General features: G+C 38.0%; 1 protein-coding gene across 5 annotated transcripts in view; it reads left to right on the top strand.

Annotated features, from left to right (window-relative positions):
- RAPH1 (Ras association (RalGDS/AF-6) and pleckstrin homology domains 1) overlaps positions 1–17,065 on the top strand; it is a 132,007-nt gene that overhangs the window by 87,857 nt on the left and 27,085 nt on the right. Inside the window, exons 5-6 of one of the 5 annotated variants that reach the window (XM_032189630.1) lie at positions 5,326–5,373; positions 10,151–10,225. The exons of the other annotated variants lie outside the window; for them this stretch is intronic. Coding sequence (XP_032045521.1) covers positions 5,326–5,373; positions 10,151–10,225 — 123 coding nt within the window. The remainder of the gene's footprint in view (positions 1–5,325; positions 5,374–10,150; positions 10,226–17,065) is intronic. 5 annotated transcript variants of the gene reach the window in all.

Here is a 17,065-nt window from a genome sequence, read left to right on the forward strand (position 1 = left end):
AGTCTGCACTGTAGAAACTTACTGGTGGGCAAGATGCTTGAGTATCATGACAGATAGTTACTCTAGTGGTGAGCTTGTTTGCCAGGACATCCTTCTTGAATTTGTCTCTGTGCTGTTTTCAGGAAAGTGGCTGGAATTCTCTGACTTGCCTAAAATCATTATTTTATTTGTCTTAATGATTTAATGTTTCTCCCTTTTCTTAATGCATTCTATGTTTGTAATTGTGTAAACAAGAGGCATACACTTAAATCCTTAGCTTTCTTCTGTCAGATATTACTTGAATGGACAGCTGAACGAGTGCTGTAATAGTGTGAGTAAAGGAAGGGAAGTGATGACCATATGACTAACTCGTCCCCTTTACCCACCCAGACTGTTTCCTTGTTTCGGCCATCCAGAAATTGTTTGTGTTCAGCAAGTTGTGCTAGAGCAAAAGGAGGAGAAAGTAGCAGGGAGAGAATAGAGAACTGTGCTGATCATGCTTGTGTAGCTAGTTATGCCTGATGGTGAAAGGGCCTATTCATGGACAGTCATTGTTACTGTCCTGCATATGCTCAGTGAAGAGGTTGAAGATAAGTTTGAAGTCTGCCATCTGGTCTGGCACAGTACGCTGTCCCCCCACTCCCCTCCCAACACGATGGAGTTCTTTTTGTATGTAACCCAGTTTACACAGCTGAGAGATCTTGACTTGCAAAGATAATCCATAATTTAGTGGGTAGTAATCTTAAAAATACTTTTCTTGATTATTTTTTTTTACTTAAATTCATTGTAGCTTTATAGCTTTATACATTATGTATGAGAACTGAAAATTATGATGGGGGATTACTAGTTCATTAAACTACCGAATTTTTTGCTTCACTTGGCAAAGAAGGAACTGTAGAGTAAACTGTAATGTTTCTTTGGGAAATGAAGGAGCTTTGGGGGCACTGACAGTTAGTAATGGTTTGTGATGCAAGCTGAGCATACGTAGATAGATCTGCATTGACCAGAAGCTCCTGTAGGACAAAAGTGGAAAATAAAAAATGGGTGCAAGGAAAAAAAATAAATTAGTTCCACAACAATTTTGCCTTTAGCCTTTATATGTTTATATTAGTTGCCACTAAGATAATGATTGTTGCATGAAGGAGTAACAGAAGCTTTTTCCTAACCATAGCAGAGTATCGTAGGTCATCTTTTGTGTGTGTGAGTTACTAAATGTTACATTGCATGAAAATGCAATTATAACTGTTCTTGTGTGCAGAGAAGGAAGTCGGGCAACACAGTACTAGTTGGTAGGTGACAGTGTCTTAAAATAGAGTTGAATTGCTGAACCTCACGTATTAATTTGTAGCTGATTTAAAGAACAGTTGTGGTCTGTTTTAGTTCTTGGAGTAACAGGGCATTATTGGCTCCTCTATTTGGGAGCCTGAGGTTTGAGTGGTCGTCCTTATGTTCCATGTTTTGTGTGGTTAGCAGACAACGAAAGATGCTTGCCTCTCTGAGAATAGTCACTGATACACAACAAACAAGGAAGGGTAGATGTTTTGTTTTGGCATTTGTTTGGTTTTGTTGTTTTGTCTCTTTTAAAGACAAAAAAAAAATCTGCCAGTTCTATTATGTTGTTAGTTCTGTACACAAAAGTGTGTTCTGGAGTGTTTACAGTTAGCCTTTTTCTGAGCTGAAAATAGTCAATGGAAAGACTTGATTTGAAACACCCAATTAGACCATCTCTTTCTCTTCTTTTTTTTTTTTTTTATAGTTATTAATCACCAAGTGATTTTTTAAGAAGTCAATGGGTAAAGGAAAATTGTGTATCTATCATTGAAGCGTTACTTTGGCTTCCATTTTTTTTGGCGTAAGAAGTGTGAGGCAGTCTCAGTTTCCAAATGTTGAAGTACATGTAAAGCATCTCTTCATCTGCCAGTTCTTTCGAGGCTTTCAAAATATCGTCTGAGATAAAACTTACGAGTTTAATGAAATGTAAGCAATATTTTGTTTCTGGTAATTAAATACGCTTAGCTATTCATTGTGAAGTTTATGCATGCCAAGTAAAACAGTTTTCTCCTATGTTATGCTAGAACACAATGATTGTTAATATGCTTATCTCCACATCTGCAAAACTAGCACCTAATTTTTTTCATATACTTATGGAATCTGCAAAGAAAATGAGAGTGCTTGCATTATGATTTCACCAAATTTTATCAAAGTACTGGGGGAGTTGTTCACTTCAGTTGCAGTTCAAAGTGAAGGTATCACTGTACAAGTTGCAATTAATTAGTGGAGGCTTTTAAAACTGAATTTCCTTGTAGATATACCAGTCTACTTGAAACACAGATAAATTCTTTCACTTTTTTTTGAAACATATAATGAGACGAGAGAAGAGATAGGACGTCCTTAGGAAATTGGAACAGATGACAAAAATTGAGAACAAATCAGCCCATTAAGGGACATCAACATCTAAGAGTGAGAAATGAATTTATGCAGTTTTATAACAGTATATGCAATTGAAGTAATGTAAGATGAAAGCTAGGGTTTGACAGGTTTGTAAAGGAATTTGAATCCACAAAATAAGACTTCATGTTATGATCAAACAACTGAGAACTGGCCTTCTGGTTGTGTCAGTTTTGCGCATCCTGGTTAGCAGTTAGGCTGTAATAGCATAATAATGGTTGCCTGTCAATAGAAAGACAAATCTTCAGTTACAGTTAACAAACTTACTCTTAACCTTGGCTACATTTGCTTATTTTGGATATTTTGCTTAACCTCATGTTCTTAAAAGTTGTAGATTTTAGACCAGCAGTATCAGTGTGGTTTTTTTTGTTGTTAAAGAATAAAGGTTTAATTTTTTTTCCATATGTCCTATCTACTCCTAATTGAAAAGGTGGGATCTGTGACTTTAACTCCACAGTTGTGCATACCCATTCTCTTCTAGTGATGGAGTTCTTGATTTGATATCTACAGGCCTGTGTTGTTTTTGTTCTTTTTCCTTTTAGTCTTCCAACTTAACTAACGCATCTCTTTTTGGGACAGGTCAGACAACTATTTTCCATGAAATAATAGTCAGCTTTACTTTTTTCCCTGCTATGCGTTTCTTTTGGGAAAACTCCACTGCTTGAAACTTCACCCCTGGCAGACAAATTTATTTGTGATTTTTGTGTTTGGTTTTAGCTAATTTAGGTCTTTTCTGCTGATTTGAGCAGTCTTGCCCCCACCTTGTGCTGGCTCTAGTGTTTGTGCAGCTGCCTAGTGATTCCAATAATTTTCTGGTCTTCCTGCAAAATAATCCTCCCTGTTGTCCATGCAAGAGGTTATCTGTGAACACGTGGGCTTGGGATTAGGATTGACTCTTTCCTGTGGCAGTTTTGCCTTAAATTTCTGTGTCCCAAGCAACTTGTGTTCAACGTAGAACTATCACAACCTGTCTACTCTTTCTCTTGACCTGGGAGGCATGTGGACTAACAAATAGTGCATCTCATGCACATGGTGCAGCAGTTTCTTAATTTGGAATGTCCACAGACCTGTTTCTTAAACTGCATCGAGTTTCAGTAGGCTTGGACTGTAACAGCCAAAACTGGAATGAAGTTATAAGGGTCCATAGCAGTTAATGAATACTTGCTGTAAATTGGATTTTGTGAGTCCTGATAGTTGTGTGGTGTTTTTCTTAAGTTGCAGAACTGAACGCTTGGAGTTAGGAAATTCCAATTGCTTGCAGTGAAACAGAGTTGCACAAGTTCCAGGAGGGTTGGTCTCTTGGGAGCACAGAGTAATAGCTCTGGATTCTCACTTCCAGTGTCTGGCTCCAATATGCTGTGCAGCAGCCAGGCATTGCAGTTGTAAGAAAGCTGCTGTGTTCTCCTCCCATGGGCCCAAGCATTCTTGAACTTGACCAGTCTTTTGTTCAAGGATAGTTGTTTGCAGCCCATTTGAAAGGCTGGGCAGTGCTGTGTGAGAAGATGCAGCCTTAAGGTTTTTAGTTGTGGTGGTCTGGATTTCAATGAGGCTTTGTGGACTACAGTTTTAATTCTGAAAGCTCCTGCTCAGGCAAATTTGGTTAACTTCCAATGGACCAGCAGAGAAGAGACAGTATGTGAGGCTGCCCCTGTCAATAAACTGTTACGTGGTCAGGCATACAGAGGTATTAAAGCCTTAAAACTGCCTTTATTTTGAATAAATGACTAGTAATAATTCTATAACAAATTTGTTATAAATTTCTTAGTGGTTATAGTTCAGAAACTTTTTTTATAAGCAACTGAAAATACATCTTGTATATGGAAGTATCAGGCAGCTGTTATCTAATGGTGCCACTTCAGTTTCTAAGTGGCATAGGTGTATTCCTTTTCTGAGGTCTTGATAAGAATAAGCTATAACACCTTTTGCATTTTTCATCTGTCAATACCTGTGTAACTCAGTTACCAAAATTAATATGCCTGAAAATAAATACTTGAGTACCTTTGAGGAAAAGGAGCAAACATTGGATGGCACGCTGAAGGGAAATCTTCAGGCACTGCTTTTTAGTAGTTCAATTTTTGGTACTTCAGCATGTTCAAAATGTTCAGTTTTTGATACTTCACACTTAAAAGCATGTCCGTGTCATGACTGAACATTTTGTCCTGAGACATGCATTTGTTTTATTCTCCTTTCTTCTCTTATCAATGATTAGGGAAATAGAGAAATACTTTCTCTGAATTTCATTTTAAAATAATTTGCAATATGAGAGTGCTCAGTTCTAGCATAGTATGTCCAGCTTAAAGTAAGATTAATCTGTATCCACTTTTTTCTTGTTATATTTAGTAAATGTCACCAAAGTGTATTTTTGTTACTTACTGGTATGAAGGAACTTATGTGGAAATTATATGAACTTGTATGAAGTGACAGTTTTGTTGGTTTTTTTTTTTTGGTAGTATTTAGAGAACTGAATTCTCAGTTGTTGACTTAGTAAACAATTGACTGTGCAAAGAGAATGCTACCTGAGTTTGTTTTTTGCTGAGTATGCCTACAGATGTTTTACTTCAGTACTTAAGTTAGTGACTGTTCTGCTCTCATTGTGGTTGAGAACATAATCACATCCTATTTCCTTTCCCTTCCAATAGAGCAGAAAACCTGAATCTCTTATTGTCTTTAAGTCATCGATCATTTATACATACAAAATTGGGATAAGGGACACTGCAACTTTTAAATGTTGTTTTGTTTCTTTTGCTTCCATTAATTGTCATTATTATGCTTTTTTCTTCCTTCTGATTGAGAATAAACCATTTCTTTCCTCTCTGTCCTCTTTCCTTTCCCTTTTTCATCCTTTCCTTTGTGTTTTCCTGCATATTTACTGTTTTTATGGGACATTTCATCAATCAGTCCAAGCGTCCCATTAATTTTACAGAAGAGGAGGCTGAACTGATTCCTGTAAGTTACTATCACATGTATATATGGCTTCTGTTTGTCAGTAGTTGAATACGTTTGCCTGAAAACTCACGTCACTAATGTGATTTCAATTTGAATCCATTGGTATCCCAACAGCGCAGTAAGGTAAACATATAAATCATTAAAATTATGCTTCTCAGTCTTAAGTTGATAATTATCTGTTTTCTAGTTATTAATTGTGGAAGCCTACTTGAAATACACTTAATACATGTAACAATTTTTATTACTTTTGAAGTGTAATTGCTTTTGACGGTCTGTTGCAAAGGAAGGCAGAAAATATAATCTTTCAAATCAGATGTTCATCATTTTATTTTTTATGTTCTTATATGTTATACATGAAAACATAATCTCAAGGGATACGCAAAGGAAAATTTTGGTTCTTCTTTTCTCTCTTTGGCCCCTTTGTGACAAAGTTTAAAATATATATATATATAAATAAAAACATAATCAATTCTTGTTCTCTTTTGAAAAAAGACATCAGCTTAAACAATTAGAATATACTAAAGAATTCAACATACTCTTGTAGTCAAAAGCTATAGTAATTAACTTTTCAAGAAACCTTTGAAATCATATAGTTTTCTATCAGAGACTGCTTACTGCATTTCCCACAGTTTTCTTGTGAACAGACATAGGCTTTTTAAAAAGGTTTTTTGAGATTCTCAGCTGTCATTAATTAACTCCAAAATAATGGCACAAGAGTGCCACCAGCTGGTTTAACTACATGTTATGATTTAATGTTAAATTGTTAGATTTGCAAGAAATGTGGCAAGATACTTAACAAGACACTCAGAACTTGTGTAGATGTCTGCTTTCTATGTACTGCGGTAAGTTATTCTTTTGTATAGGCCTTGAGTGAATGATGTCTGAACCTACAGGTAATGTTTAGCCAAGAAGGAGTTTTTCTATTTAACATACTTAAAGCATTAGAACAGTAAGATAAGATACCATGGAAGATTGGGTGGGAATTGCAAGAAAAAGATGACCTGACAGTTTTTGTTCACTTACTTGTAAAAGTGACAGTGTAAAAAACACACTTAGTACCTTTCATAGTGTATTTTACTGTCATCAATCCCTGTGTACATGTATTCTGAGCTCCTACTGTAAAGTTAGAGGAATTAGATACAACACTGGCTCGTAAATGAGGTGGTCTTTTTGTAGATTTGTCTGAACTGAATGATGATCAGATGTGTAATAAAAAGATGGATTAGTGTTTGATGCGAATGTGCTTGTCAACTTTTTGCAGAAATCTGCAAGAAGAATTGAAGAAATGAGCTAATGAGTAAATATATATAGCACATTACTTACAAAGTGATGGCCTGCTGCAGTTGCAAGATGGGCTGTATAGCTTGCATCCTTCAGAAGCTAACTGGACAGCTCAGTTTATCACAGCTTCTAAAAATGTCTTTATTTCTTAAAATCCACCCATTAGTTACTCTCTGCAGGAAATAATTCTAATACGCTAAATATAGTGTTAAGGATTTTTTTGTTGTTGTTGAAACTGTCATTCATTATGAGACCTCAGAACCTCAAGAATTAAAATAACCAACTGAACTTTTCAAAAAAGGGATCAAAAGGATAACTGGGGAAAAAATCATGAGCTTCGGCCATGTAGAGCATTACTTATATGGCTCAAGTTATTACATTCTGAAAATCTGAAAAGTACATTCATTTCCTGGTGGTGCGTCTGTTCTAGCAAACACCTTTTTGTAGTCCTCTTTCTGCTTTTTGCCACTAACAGGCTTAGTGGCAATAGTTTCACCGATGTGGAAAGTAAAACTACATGTATTTAGAAGGAACTTGGCTCTCAGGTAAGATGTGAGAGTGGAATAGGGAGAAACCTATGCTAAATTGATTAAAATAATGTGTTTTTTTCCCTTGTTTAATACAGAAATACAAGCAGAGGCAAAAAGTTACATGTGAACACACTTAATTCATGCTTCTAGAGTCCCTGCTGAGGATAAAAAGTACTTCAGCATTGGAAAACTTTCTGGTTTAAGCAACTACTTAATTTTAGGGGAAGTTTTGTGTGGAGTTTTCTCAAAACAAAATGAAATGCAATATTCGACACCTGGTTCATAAACTTGTAGTATTTAGGCCTGAAGATAATGAATGCTAGATTTATGCCTTCAAAAAAAGGCAATTTTAAAAATAATTTGTGCCCGGTTACTTCATGAACTGTTTTTTCTCTCTGGGTTTATGCATATTTGTAGTTATGTGCACATAATTGTTTAGCTGAGCTATAATTCTTGAGAACTCGGGCTTTCTTGTTGCTTTACTACTTCTGCTCATTCTAACTTTTGGGTATCTGCAGTACTGCAGGATGTTTTGCACAGTAGTAAGGAGCCACAGTCAAGAGACATATGGCAAAGAACTGTTGCTTTCCTGCTTCTAGACGTGTCTCTCCAGCTCAAATTCATATAGGTATTTTGAGAAGTAATGCTGTGATGATATTTTACTGGCCAACACCTGTTCTCGTGAAATGCTATTTTTTTTATTTCCAAAGTAACTTTCTTCTGGTTATCAGTTTTCATGTGTTGCTGTAAGTCTGGCAAATAGTGTTAGCATAGAATAAAAGCTCCTTAGTGGAGAAATGTTCCACTGTACTGCAATGCATTATGGCAGCAGCTAAAATGAGCAATGATAGGAAGAGGGTTAAATGATCTCCCTTAAGCTTCTCTTTCAGAGAAATATTCTCTAGGGAATAGTATTTCCTTTAAAGAGAGATTCCTTAGGCTAACCCCTAATAAAGAGGCTATGAATGTACATTTTATTTATTTATTTTTTTTACCCTCAGAGCTCCATTCACCAAGAAAGTGATGTATCTTTATTGGAATCCACAAAGTCTGACAAAATCTATCCAAAAGCTCTTTAAAATAATTCCTTGAACTTGTCCTTGTTTTTTTTTTTTTTAATCTATATTTTTGAGGTTTAGATTGAGCCAACCAATTTATTCTGGAAGGTCTGTGGTAACATTCTGGAAGTTCTGTAATAGTATGTTGTAATGAGACAATCCTAGAGTATGTATGAAGTTACAACTTCTGTGTAGGAAGGAATACTATTCAGAGTGAAAATACATGTAGCAGAAATCATTTTAAAGAGAAGGGGAAAAAAAGAGGATAGGTCTGCCTTCAAGTTAAGCAAAACTGTATCTATCTACCATTAAAGTTAGTGTCTCCTCAGGCCGAGTAAATGAGTTGTTCTTTAAATACAGTGTTTCTTAAGAAACGCTGAAGTTGAAATGATATGATTGTGTGTTAGGAAGCCTATTTTGAGAGTTCTGAATTACTGTAATCAATGTGCAAAGTCTTTTAATCATGGCAGGTCCTACATCACAAAGCTCTGTGTGTGTGAGGTGTGAAAATTTTGTCACTAGGCAGCAGTGCTGTGCTTCTGAAACATTTGATGTAGAAACGCGTGGTAATTAATTTGCAGGCAGAAAAATCTTCGTTCAGTTTGCATCACATACTGAGTCTATGCTAGTGGCTAAGTACCAGCTGGAGTTTGGGCTGGAGCCTAGGTTTTACTACAGATGCTGTGTAGAGTCTCTTCTGAGCTGTAACCTTTGAAGTGTGCTACAGACCCTTACTTACTCATCGCAGAACGTGGCACTCATATCGAGTAAAATCCCCTTGCAGGGACTTCATGCACCAAACTATTTGATGTTGCCTTGCATGAAGTTATAGACATAGTCTCTCCAACTTTTTCAGGAGATTATTGCCTGTTGTGGCTCTGAAGAAGACAGTGATGCTATGCAGCATTTGGCTTTTAATTACTGAAAAAAGAATATGGTAGTCTGCCTGTTCATTGTGCCTTGTTCTATATAGGGTAAAACTAATCAACAGAACAGCTGGGACAGATGCAGCCACAAGGGGTGAAATTTGCAGTATAGTGGTAGGACATAAGGCACACTCAGTGTTCTTGCTTAGTGCTATAGTATTACTCTAATTTCCTTAGCAGATTTGTGATTAGGCAGTTCTGCAGACTGCTGTGGGATGACAGTTCTGTTGTTCCTCTGTAGCAGATGCTCTAGATTGCTCCAACTCTGTTGTTAATCGATTTTTACTATTTGAGAATCATCCTTATGGGTTGCTGCTAGTTTTGCTCCTGCTTTTTGAACAGACTAAATATTTTCTGCTAATTTCTCTTCTGAGAGAAATTTGGGGATTTGCTCCCAACTTCTTGGAAGCTGCAAGGTGAGAGAAACATAAGTGTGTTTTGTTTTTATGAAAACAAAGCTTAATTGTAAGCCAGGTTTAGATTACTATTATTATAGTAACATCTTTTTTTCGTTAATTATGGAAGCAGCAGCCAGTACAGAAAACATGAAACCAGTTCCTTGCCTCCATGGTCATTTAGTGGATTCGTTTGTACAGAAGAAGCAGAATGTTCAGTTTTAGAACACTAGATGGGATTTTAAGTGTTAATAAGTGGATGTTTTCTGTAATAGTTGTAAATGTCTTTAAAAATAAGTTGTCTCTTGCAGAAAAGAAACCGGTAGCAGGTAAGCAACCTCTTAATTCTATTGTGTGACCTTTTGTACAGGGGAAGGTTAAACTTATGTCCTCTATTAGCACAACTGCTGTTATACTAGAGTGTTAGGCTTGCGGTATTTGGGAATATTCACATATTTTATGGGAGGGAAATAAACTGAGGATGCCAGGTGTTTTTTCCTTAAACTCTGCTTATCTTCTACAGTCAATACACTATAAAATTACTGACTTCTTTTGACTTATGTTCTTTCTCTTTCTTTCTGCACAAGCACTCCTATTTGGACAGGGAAACCTCCCTCCTTCTCCGAAACATTGCAGGAAAGCCTTCTCACTTGCTGACCAAGGTGATGCTTCTTCTTTCCACCTGCATGTGACTATTTCTATGTAGAAAAAATGCTTGTGCTGTATGCTATGCTCCTGCCACCCCTGCCCTTCCCAGGAACTTCTGCGTTTACTTTTACATGATTTTCATGATTGTCAAACGTGCTTTTAAAGACTGTATTTTGTTGTTTGCTTTTGCAGATTTATCAGTGTTCAAGTTCTTGACAAGTACTTAATAGCTATGTCAGCAGGTAAAAATGTATTAACTAAAAAGGAAAAGTAGTGACCTAAAGGTTCTTTTGTTACTATTCCCACTCAGTGCTTTAAGAAAATAAAGCTACAATTGTGAAAAATATGTAGGAGCATTCAGTGCTGTTAAAAGGCAGTAGTATTCTTGAAATAAGTTTACTTGCTATAAGATGACAAACTGTAGCAAGGAATGGAACTTCCTTGAGTACTGTCTTGATATAACATGGGCACAATATCGTAGTAAGACAGTGAGCCAGGTATGGATGAAGCCTGATTATAGATACATTTTCCTTACAGGTCAATAATGGACTAAGAGGCCATAAATTGCCATTCACTTTCTCTGGTTCAGTTTAAAAATTGTAATTTCCATGCATATTTCCCTTTCTTTATAGAGTAGGAGAGATGGAGCAAGCTATAAATCTCCCAGACACACACACAGACAAAAAAGTGCTGGGATAAAGACTTATATAAGCAGCTTCAGACTGGTGAGAAAGCTGTTTAATATCTGAGGTGTCAGATAAGTCTGATGCTACTTGCATACTGCAAACCACTCCTTGGTTATTTTTCTGAAAGAGACATGATGGATGAAAAACCTCAGGCAAGACTGAACTTGCCAAGGTATGTTTTGTCACTTCAAAACAATATAATGTTTAAGTAGTCTGTACTTTTCTTAAATACATCAACATTTTTCTCAAAATGCTCGGCATGCATCTTGACTGCAAACTTTTAGGCTCTCTTCTAGAGGAACATAAACCACAGTGAAAAACAAGTAATTTTTTTCTTTTGTGACTGTTTCTCCTGAATTTCAAGTCTGTCACTTTTCCCTGCCACCTGTCAGCACCCTTTACCCCAAGTAACAAAGCAAATAGCCACCAAACCAGCAAGCCTTGCTTGGTTGAAAATTAACAGATTAACAATGGCTGTGGCACAAACTATAATACTCTTTCGTCTCCATGTATTTTCGTATCTTCCTTTCCTAGTTAGTTATACTGAATGAGTGGTGGTTACCACATGGTTATACCCATCTCACCGACAAAGATGTAAAGTAATACTGGTTCCAATACAGACCCCTGAGGAAAACCACTCATCTGGTCTCCACATGGACGTTGAGCCATGGACCGCAATTCTTTGAATGCGAGTATCCAGCCAATTCTTTATCCATCGAGGGGTCCATCTGTCAAGTCTGCATCCCTAAGTCTTACAGGGAAGGATGTTGTGCAGGACAGTATCAAGTGCTCTGCACAAGTCCAGGCAACTATCAGTTGTTGCTCCCTAATCCACCAATGCTGTAGCCCCATCATAGAAGGCCATCAGATTTGTCAGGCATAATTTGCTCCTGGTGAAGCTGGGCTAGCTGTCACTAATCACCTGTTTTCCATGTGCCTTAGCGTAATTTCCAGGAGTATCTGCTCCACAGTTTTACCAGGTATGCTGGTAAGACTGACTGGCCGGTAGTTCCCCAGGTCCTCCTTTTTCCCTTGATAAAAATGAGGGTTATATTTCCCCTCTTCTAGTCAGTGGGAACTTCATTAGACTGCCACAACTTCTCAAACATGATGGATAGTGGTTTAGGAATTTCATCTGACAGTTCCCTTGGGACCCCCAGATGCATCTCAATTAAGTCCATGTTGCTGCTGGCTTAGATCCCTTCAGCTTGTTGTAATGTTAAATAAGCCCCAGAATGAGAGAAGCAGTCCCAAGAACTTGGGCTTTTCCTTGCATTTGTAGTTAGGTGTTAGATGAGTTAAAACTGTAACTCATACTGCAGTCTATTGCTGGTGTCTCTCACTTGTCAAATAGTGTGTTTCTTACTGCTTTATTGTTTCTTGTGTGCTTCCTCTTCTTTGATCTACCCCTTATATTCAGTGTAGAGAGAATTTGGGGGAATGATAAATACCGGTTTTGTCCTCTGATGTAAATCCTTATAAAAAATTCTAGTCATGGACTAGGTTTCTGTTGCATTAGAGCTATGCACAGACACAGATCCTGTTGCAGCACAGGGCAGATCACAGCACAAAAAATGACCTATTCAGTGTGGCGGTCTCTTCATTTTTAAATGTAGTTCTGTGCTTTATTGTTCACAGAATTCACCCGCCTGCCCATTTTGTTTTGGAAAAAGAAGTGAATATAAATCCATGAAGTAGCTTACTGGATATTGAAAATAAAGCAACATGTTAAAGCTTCAAGCTTGTTTTTGGAGTTAAGATGAATACTGAAAACAAAGCTTTTTGTTTTCATCTCTTATGGCTGTGAGATACAGAGCACATGCAAATAATTTTGAGAGAGTACTCAGGGCTCAAATATATCTTAATTTAGGACATGCAAGTAGGAAATAGAAATGTGATGTGGAATTTCAAAGTTACCAGTTCTTTTATCATTCTGATGCATGTGAAAGTTAGACTACATTCAGGAAGCCAGATGGTGATTTAATGATGTAATGCTTCAGCTATGAATGTCAGCATCTGGAGAAAAGATAAGGTTTCACATTATGCCTTTATTTCACAAATATTTAGTACTTTATTTTTTTGCAGACCCAAAAGGCAAATGTGCTTCTTACAAATGTTGGTTCCCCTGTTTTTTGTATATTTTGGTTACTACGTGATGAAATCTCTCCAAACCTTAGAATAAATCAGCTGTGAAGTTGGCTTCATGCATCTTGGGCCAGTCTGATTCAGATGTGCTCATTCTTGTTTTTTTGTTTTTTTTCTTTTTTTTTTCATTTTCCTTCATTACTACTGGTTTTGCTGCATGTTGTTCAGGCATTCTGTCAGGGAGACAGTAGAACGTAGGTCCCTGTTGCATAAGACTCTACTCTGCCATGCCTTGAAGCATGCCTTACAAAGTCTAGTTGGAGGACAGTAACCAGTGGTGTACCCCACGGGTCAGTACTGCTCCAATTCTGATGAACATCTCTGTTAATGATACGGGTGATGAGATGGAGTGTACCATTGGCAAGTCTGCTGATGATGCAAAATCTGGAGAATGTCAACAGGCTGGAGAAATAGGCTGACAGGGACCCTGTGTAATTCAACAAGGGGAAGTGCAAAGTTCTGCACCCAGGGAGGAACCAGCCCAGGCACAAATACATACTGGGGACTGCCCAGCTAGAAAATAGATTGGCAGTAAAGGACCCAGAGTTCCTGGTGGACACCGTGTTGAATATGAGCCAGCAATGTGCCCTTGCTACAAGGAAAGCTAACAGTATCCTGGGCTGCATTAGGAGTAGTGCCAGCAAGTCAAGGAACGTGATACTTCCCCCTTCAGTCAGCACTGTGAGGCCACATCTGGAGCATGGTGCCCATTTCTGGCTTCCCCAGTACATGAGAGTTACAGAGATACTGAATAGAGTCCGGCAGAAGACAACAAAGATGAAGTGACTGGAGCTCCTCTCCTATGAGGAAAAGCTGGGAGAGCTGGGACTAACTAGCTTAGAGAGGAGAAGGCTCGGGGGAGCGATTGCAGAAATACATTCAAATATTTGAAGGCAGTGTGCAAATAGGGGATGGAGCCAGGCTTTTTTCAGTGGTGCCCAGTGACAAGACAACAGTCAGGGCGCACACTGAAACACAGGAGCTTCTCTGAACATCAGGGAACACTTCTTTACTGGGAGGGTTACTGAGCACTGGAACAGGTTGCACATAAGTTGTAGCACCCCCCTCCTTGGAAATACTCAACAGCCATCTGGACATTGTCCTGGGGAACATGCTGTAGGTGACCCTGCTTGAGCAGCGTGTTGGTCAAGGTGACCTCAACCATTCAGTGAGAATGCAAAAGCAGATTTCTCAGGGATAGAGACAGCCATGTTTTTTGATGTGGGCAAAATTAACTGCTTCATGCCATATGATGTCCTGCTCAGCAATAAAAGCCGAGGGAAAAGGAGAAGGAAGAAGGAGGAGGATGACATTTTGAGTTGAAGTTTATCTTTACCATGTGTAATAGTTACTGGGGAAGCCCTGCTTTCCTGGAAATAGCTAAACGTCTGCTCGTGGATGGGAAGTAATGAATGAACTCCTTATTTTGCTTTGCTTGCACCCAAAGCTTTTGCTTTTACTTATTAAACTCTTTATAACAGATCATGAGTTTTTATGCTTTTATCCTTCTGCATCTCACTTGGGGGAAGTGAGCAAGCACCTCTATGGGACTTAATTGTTTACCTGTGTTAACCACCACAACACTGAAGTACTTGTTAATTTTGATCAAACACAACAGAGGCTCTGGAGGGATTTGTAGATGCTATTTTTCACTGAAGTTCATGATCAACTGCCCTCTATGCCTTTGCTTTCCTTCTTGGCCTTAACAGAGTGCAGACAGGGGAGAGAGCCTTTCTGTGGGAGCTCTTGACAATGGCTAGTGTGGCTCTGAGATACACTTAAAATGTCACTGCTGCTTTCCACTTTCCTGTCAGAAGCCATCTCCCCTATTGGAGCTAGGCTTCTACTAGCAAAAATGGTGCACCGATATGGGGGGGGGGAGAAATCAAGATGGCATTCATGAGAGCTATTAGGTGAGATTGAGAAAAGAGGGTTGGCTGCGTTTTGAATGATTGATGGATGCATCAGTAGTCCTCCTCTGTTTCACTTCCTCTACCTTTTCAATTAAAGGAAAGTGAAAATTACAGTTTCCTGTTTGTGTCTCTTTGTTTGCTTGTATGTTGTATCATCATAGTTTAAACATTCTATGTGAAAAAGTTGTCTCAGACAAACTCCAAAACCATACTACTGCTTCACATACATTTCTGAATGTATTAATATAATACATGAAGTCAAGACTGCTGGAGGTACAGAAAATGCTATATTGAGTTGGGAAGGGATAAGGGGACAGCAGGGCATAAGCCAACCTTAGAGAGTGCAGCCTTCTCGCAACAGAAGTAGATGCTGTACCCTTTCATGCTTAGTGAGCTTTAGAAGAGAGGAGTTTCTTGTTTTCCTGCTTACTTTCCTCACATATAGGTTGTTCCTGGTTATTTTGAGGTAGAAGTGTAATAAAACAAATCTTTGGGAACGGTTAAAAACTAATTCTGCTTCAGTTCATAAATGGACAGTGCAACTCTTGCTACGCGGTGTTTTACGTGTCCTAATGAATTTGTTGGGAAATACAGAACTGCTGTTAATATTCACCTAGAGTGGAGGAAAAGAACACTATCCTGATTACTTACGCACTCATTCAATGTTTCCCTTCCAGTGCTAATCACATGTACATGTATTCTAGTATTCCTTTCGTAAAAAATAAACAGAAAACACTTAATTAATGCTCAGATTGATACAAACACCGGATACCTGCTTTTAATCCTTCAGAAGTCACTGCTGCTCATGTGCATTTGATTATCTTTATTCAAAAAAGACTTTATAGAAAAATTTCCAGTAGTAGACATAAAACACCTTCCTTCTTGTTCTCTGTGTCTTCCCCACTAACCTAAATGGAATGTGGACTTTGCTACTTACATCTTATAATTTATTTGCTTGCTTTCCTAAATACTATGAACTTCAATGATATTTTTCCACTTCTTTCTATTCTGCCTACGTTCTGTCTGGCAAGCAGAAGAAATCAGTTAATGACCCTTTAAAGTGTACAATGAAACAAAAAATAAAACCCTGACCTAGAAATACGAAGTTGTTTAAACAAGGTCAGCTCTGTCATAGCACATGTGTTGCATATTTAACACTGAAACACAACCAGAATATCTTTAACTGCACATTTAACTGGGAACTGAGCAGAATGCTGATTATTATACTAAGGACATGTTAACTTCAGATTTTGGGGGTTATTCTTACCAATATTACACTATAGGGTAAAATTACTGGAAGCTGAGTTCTGGTATAAAAAGAAAAGAAGTTGTAAGTTTGAAGACCATTGTGTTGCAGAGTTATGCTCTTAATTTTAGTTCGCAATATGTTAGGATGAACAAGTTCTCATGATAAGTGTGTTGCCAAGCATTATTTAAAACAGGTGCAATGTTTTCCATAACTGAATGTAATCTCAGCAAGGTCAAAAGCCTGTGAAGGCTCAAATCCTCATAATGCAAGTATAACTGCACTCCCAGAGCTATCCCTTCAAAGAAAGAATTTATGTAGCGCTTTTAGTGATGTGTACTGCTACTAAAAGAGAATATTAATTTCCTATCAGAGGTGGAGATAACACTTCTGTGGGTTTATGTCCTCTGTGACTCCTTCATGCTTTTATATAGCATGTATGTGACTGTAAAGGCAGCCTTATGAAGGAGGAGATTCTGCTGAAAAGCAGTCTTCCTGCTGTGCTAATTTTCAACCAGGTCAACTCCCCACCCACGGCATCTGTGTCTGATACAACTGAAAAGGAGTGCTGTGCAAGGGAGGCAGTTGTATCAGCCATACCAGCTATATACTGCTTGTGGAACCATGACCTCGGTGGCAGTCCTGCCATTTATGTGCGTGTTGATGACCGCTTGGCAGCCTCGCTCACATTGCCGGTACTAGAAGGATTTACTAGCGAAGGGACGGGCTTGGAGATGGCTCTTGTGGGGGAGATGTGGATGGGTGGTTTTGCTTGGGCAATTATGAAAGGAATAGAATAAATCATTGAATATTGAAGAATTCGATAGTTATTTGGTTATTTAAGTATCAAAATAGATATTTCTT

The sequence above is a fragment of the Aythya fuligula genome, chromosome 6 (genome assembly GCF_009819795.1).
Source record: "Aythya fuligula isolate bAytFul2 chromosome 6, bAytFul2.pri, whole genome shotgun sequence".
NCBI lineage: Eukaryota > Metazoa > Chordata > Aves > Anseriformes > Anatidae > Aythya > Aythya fuligula.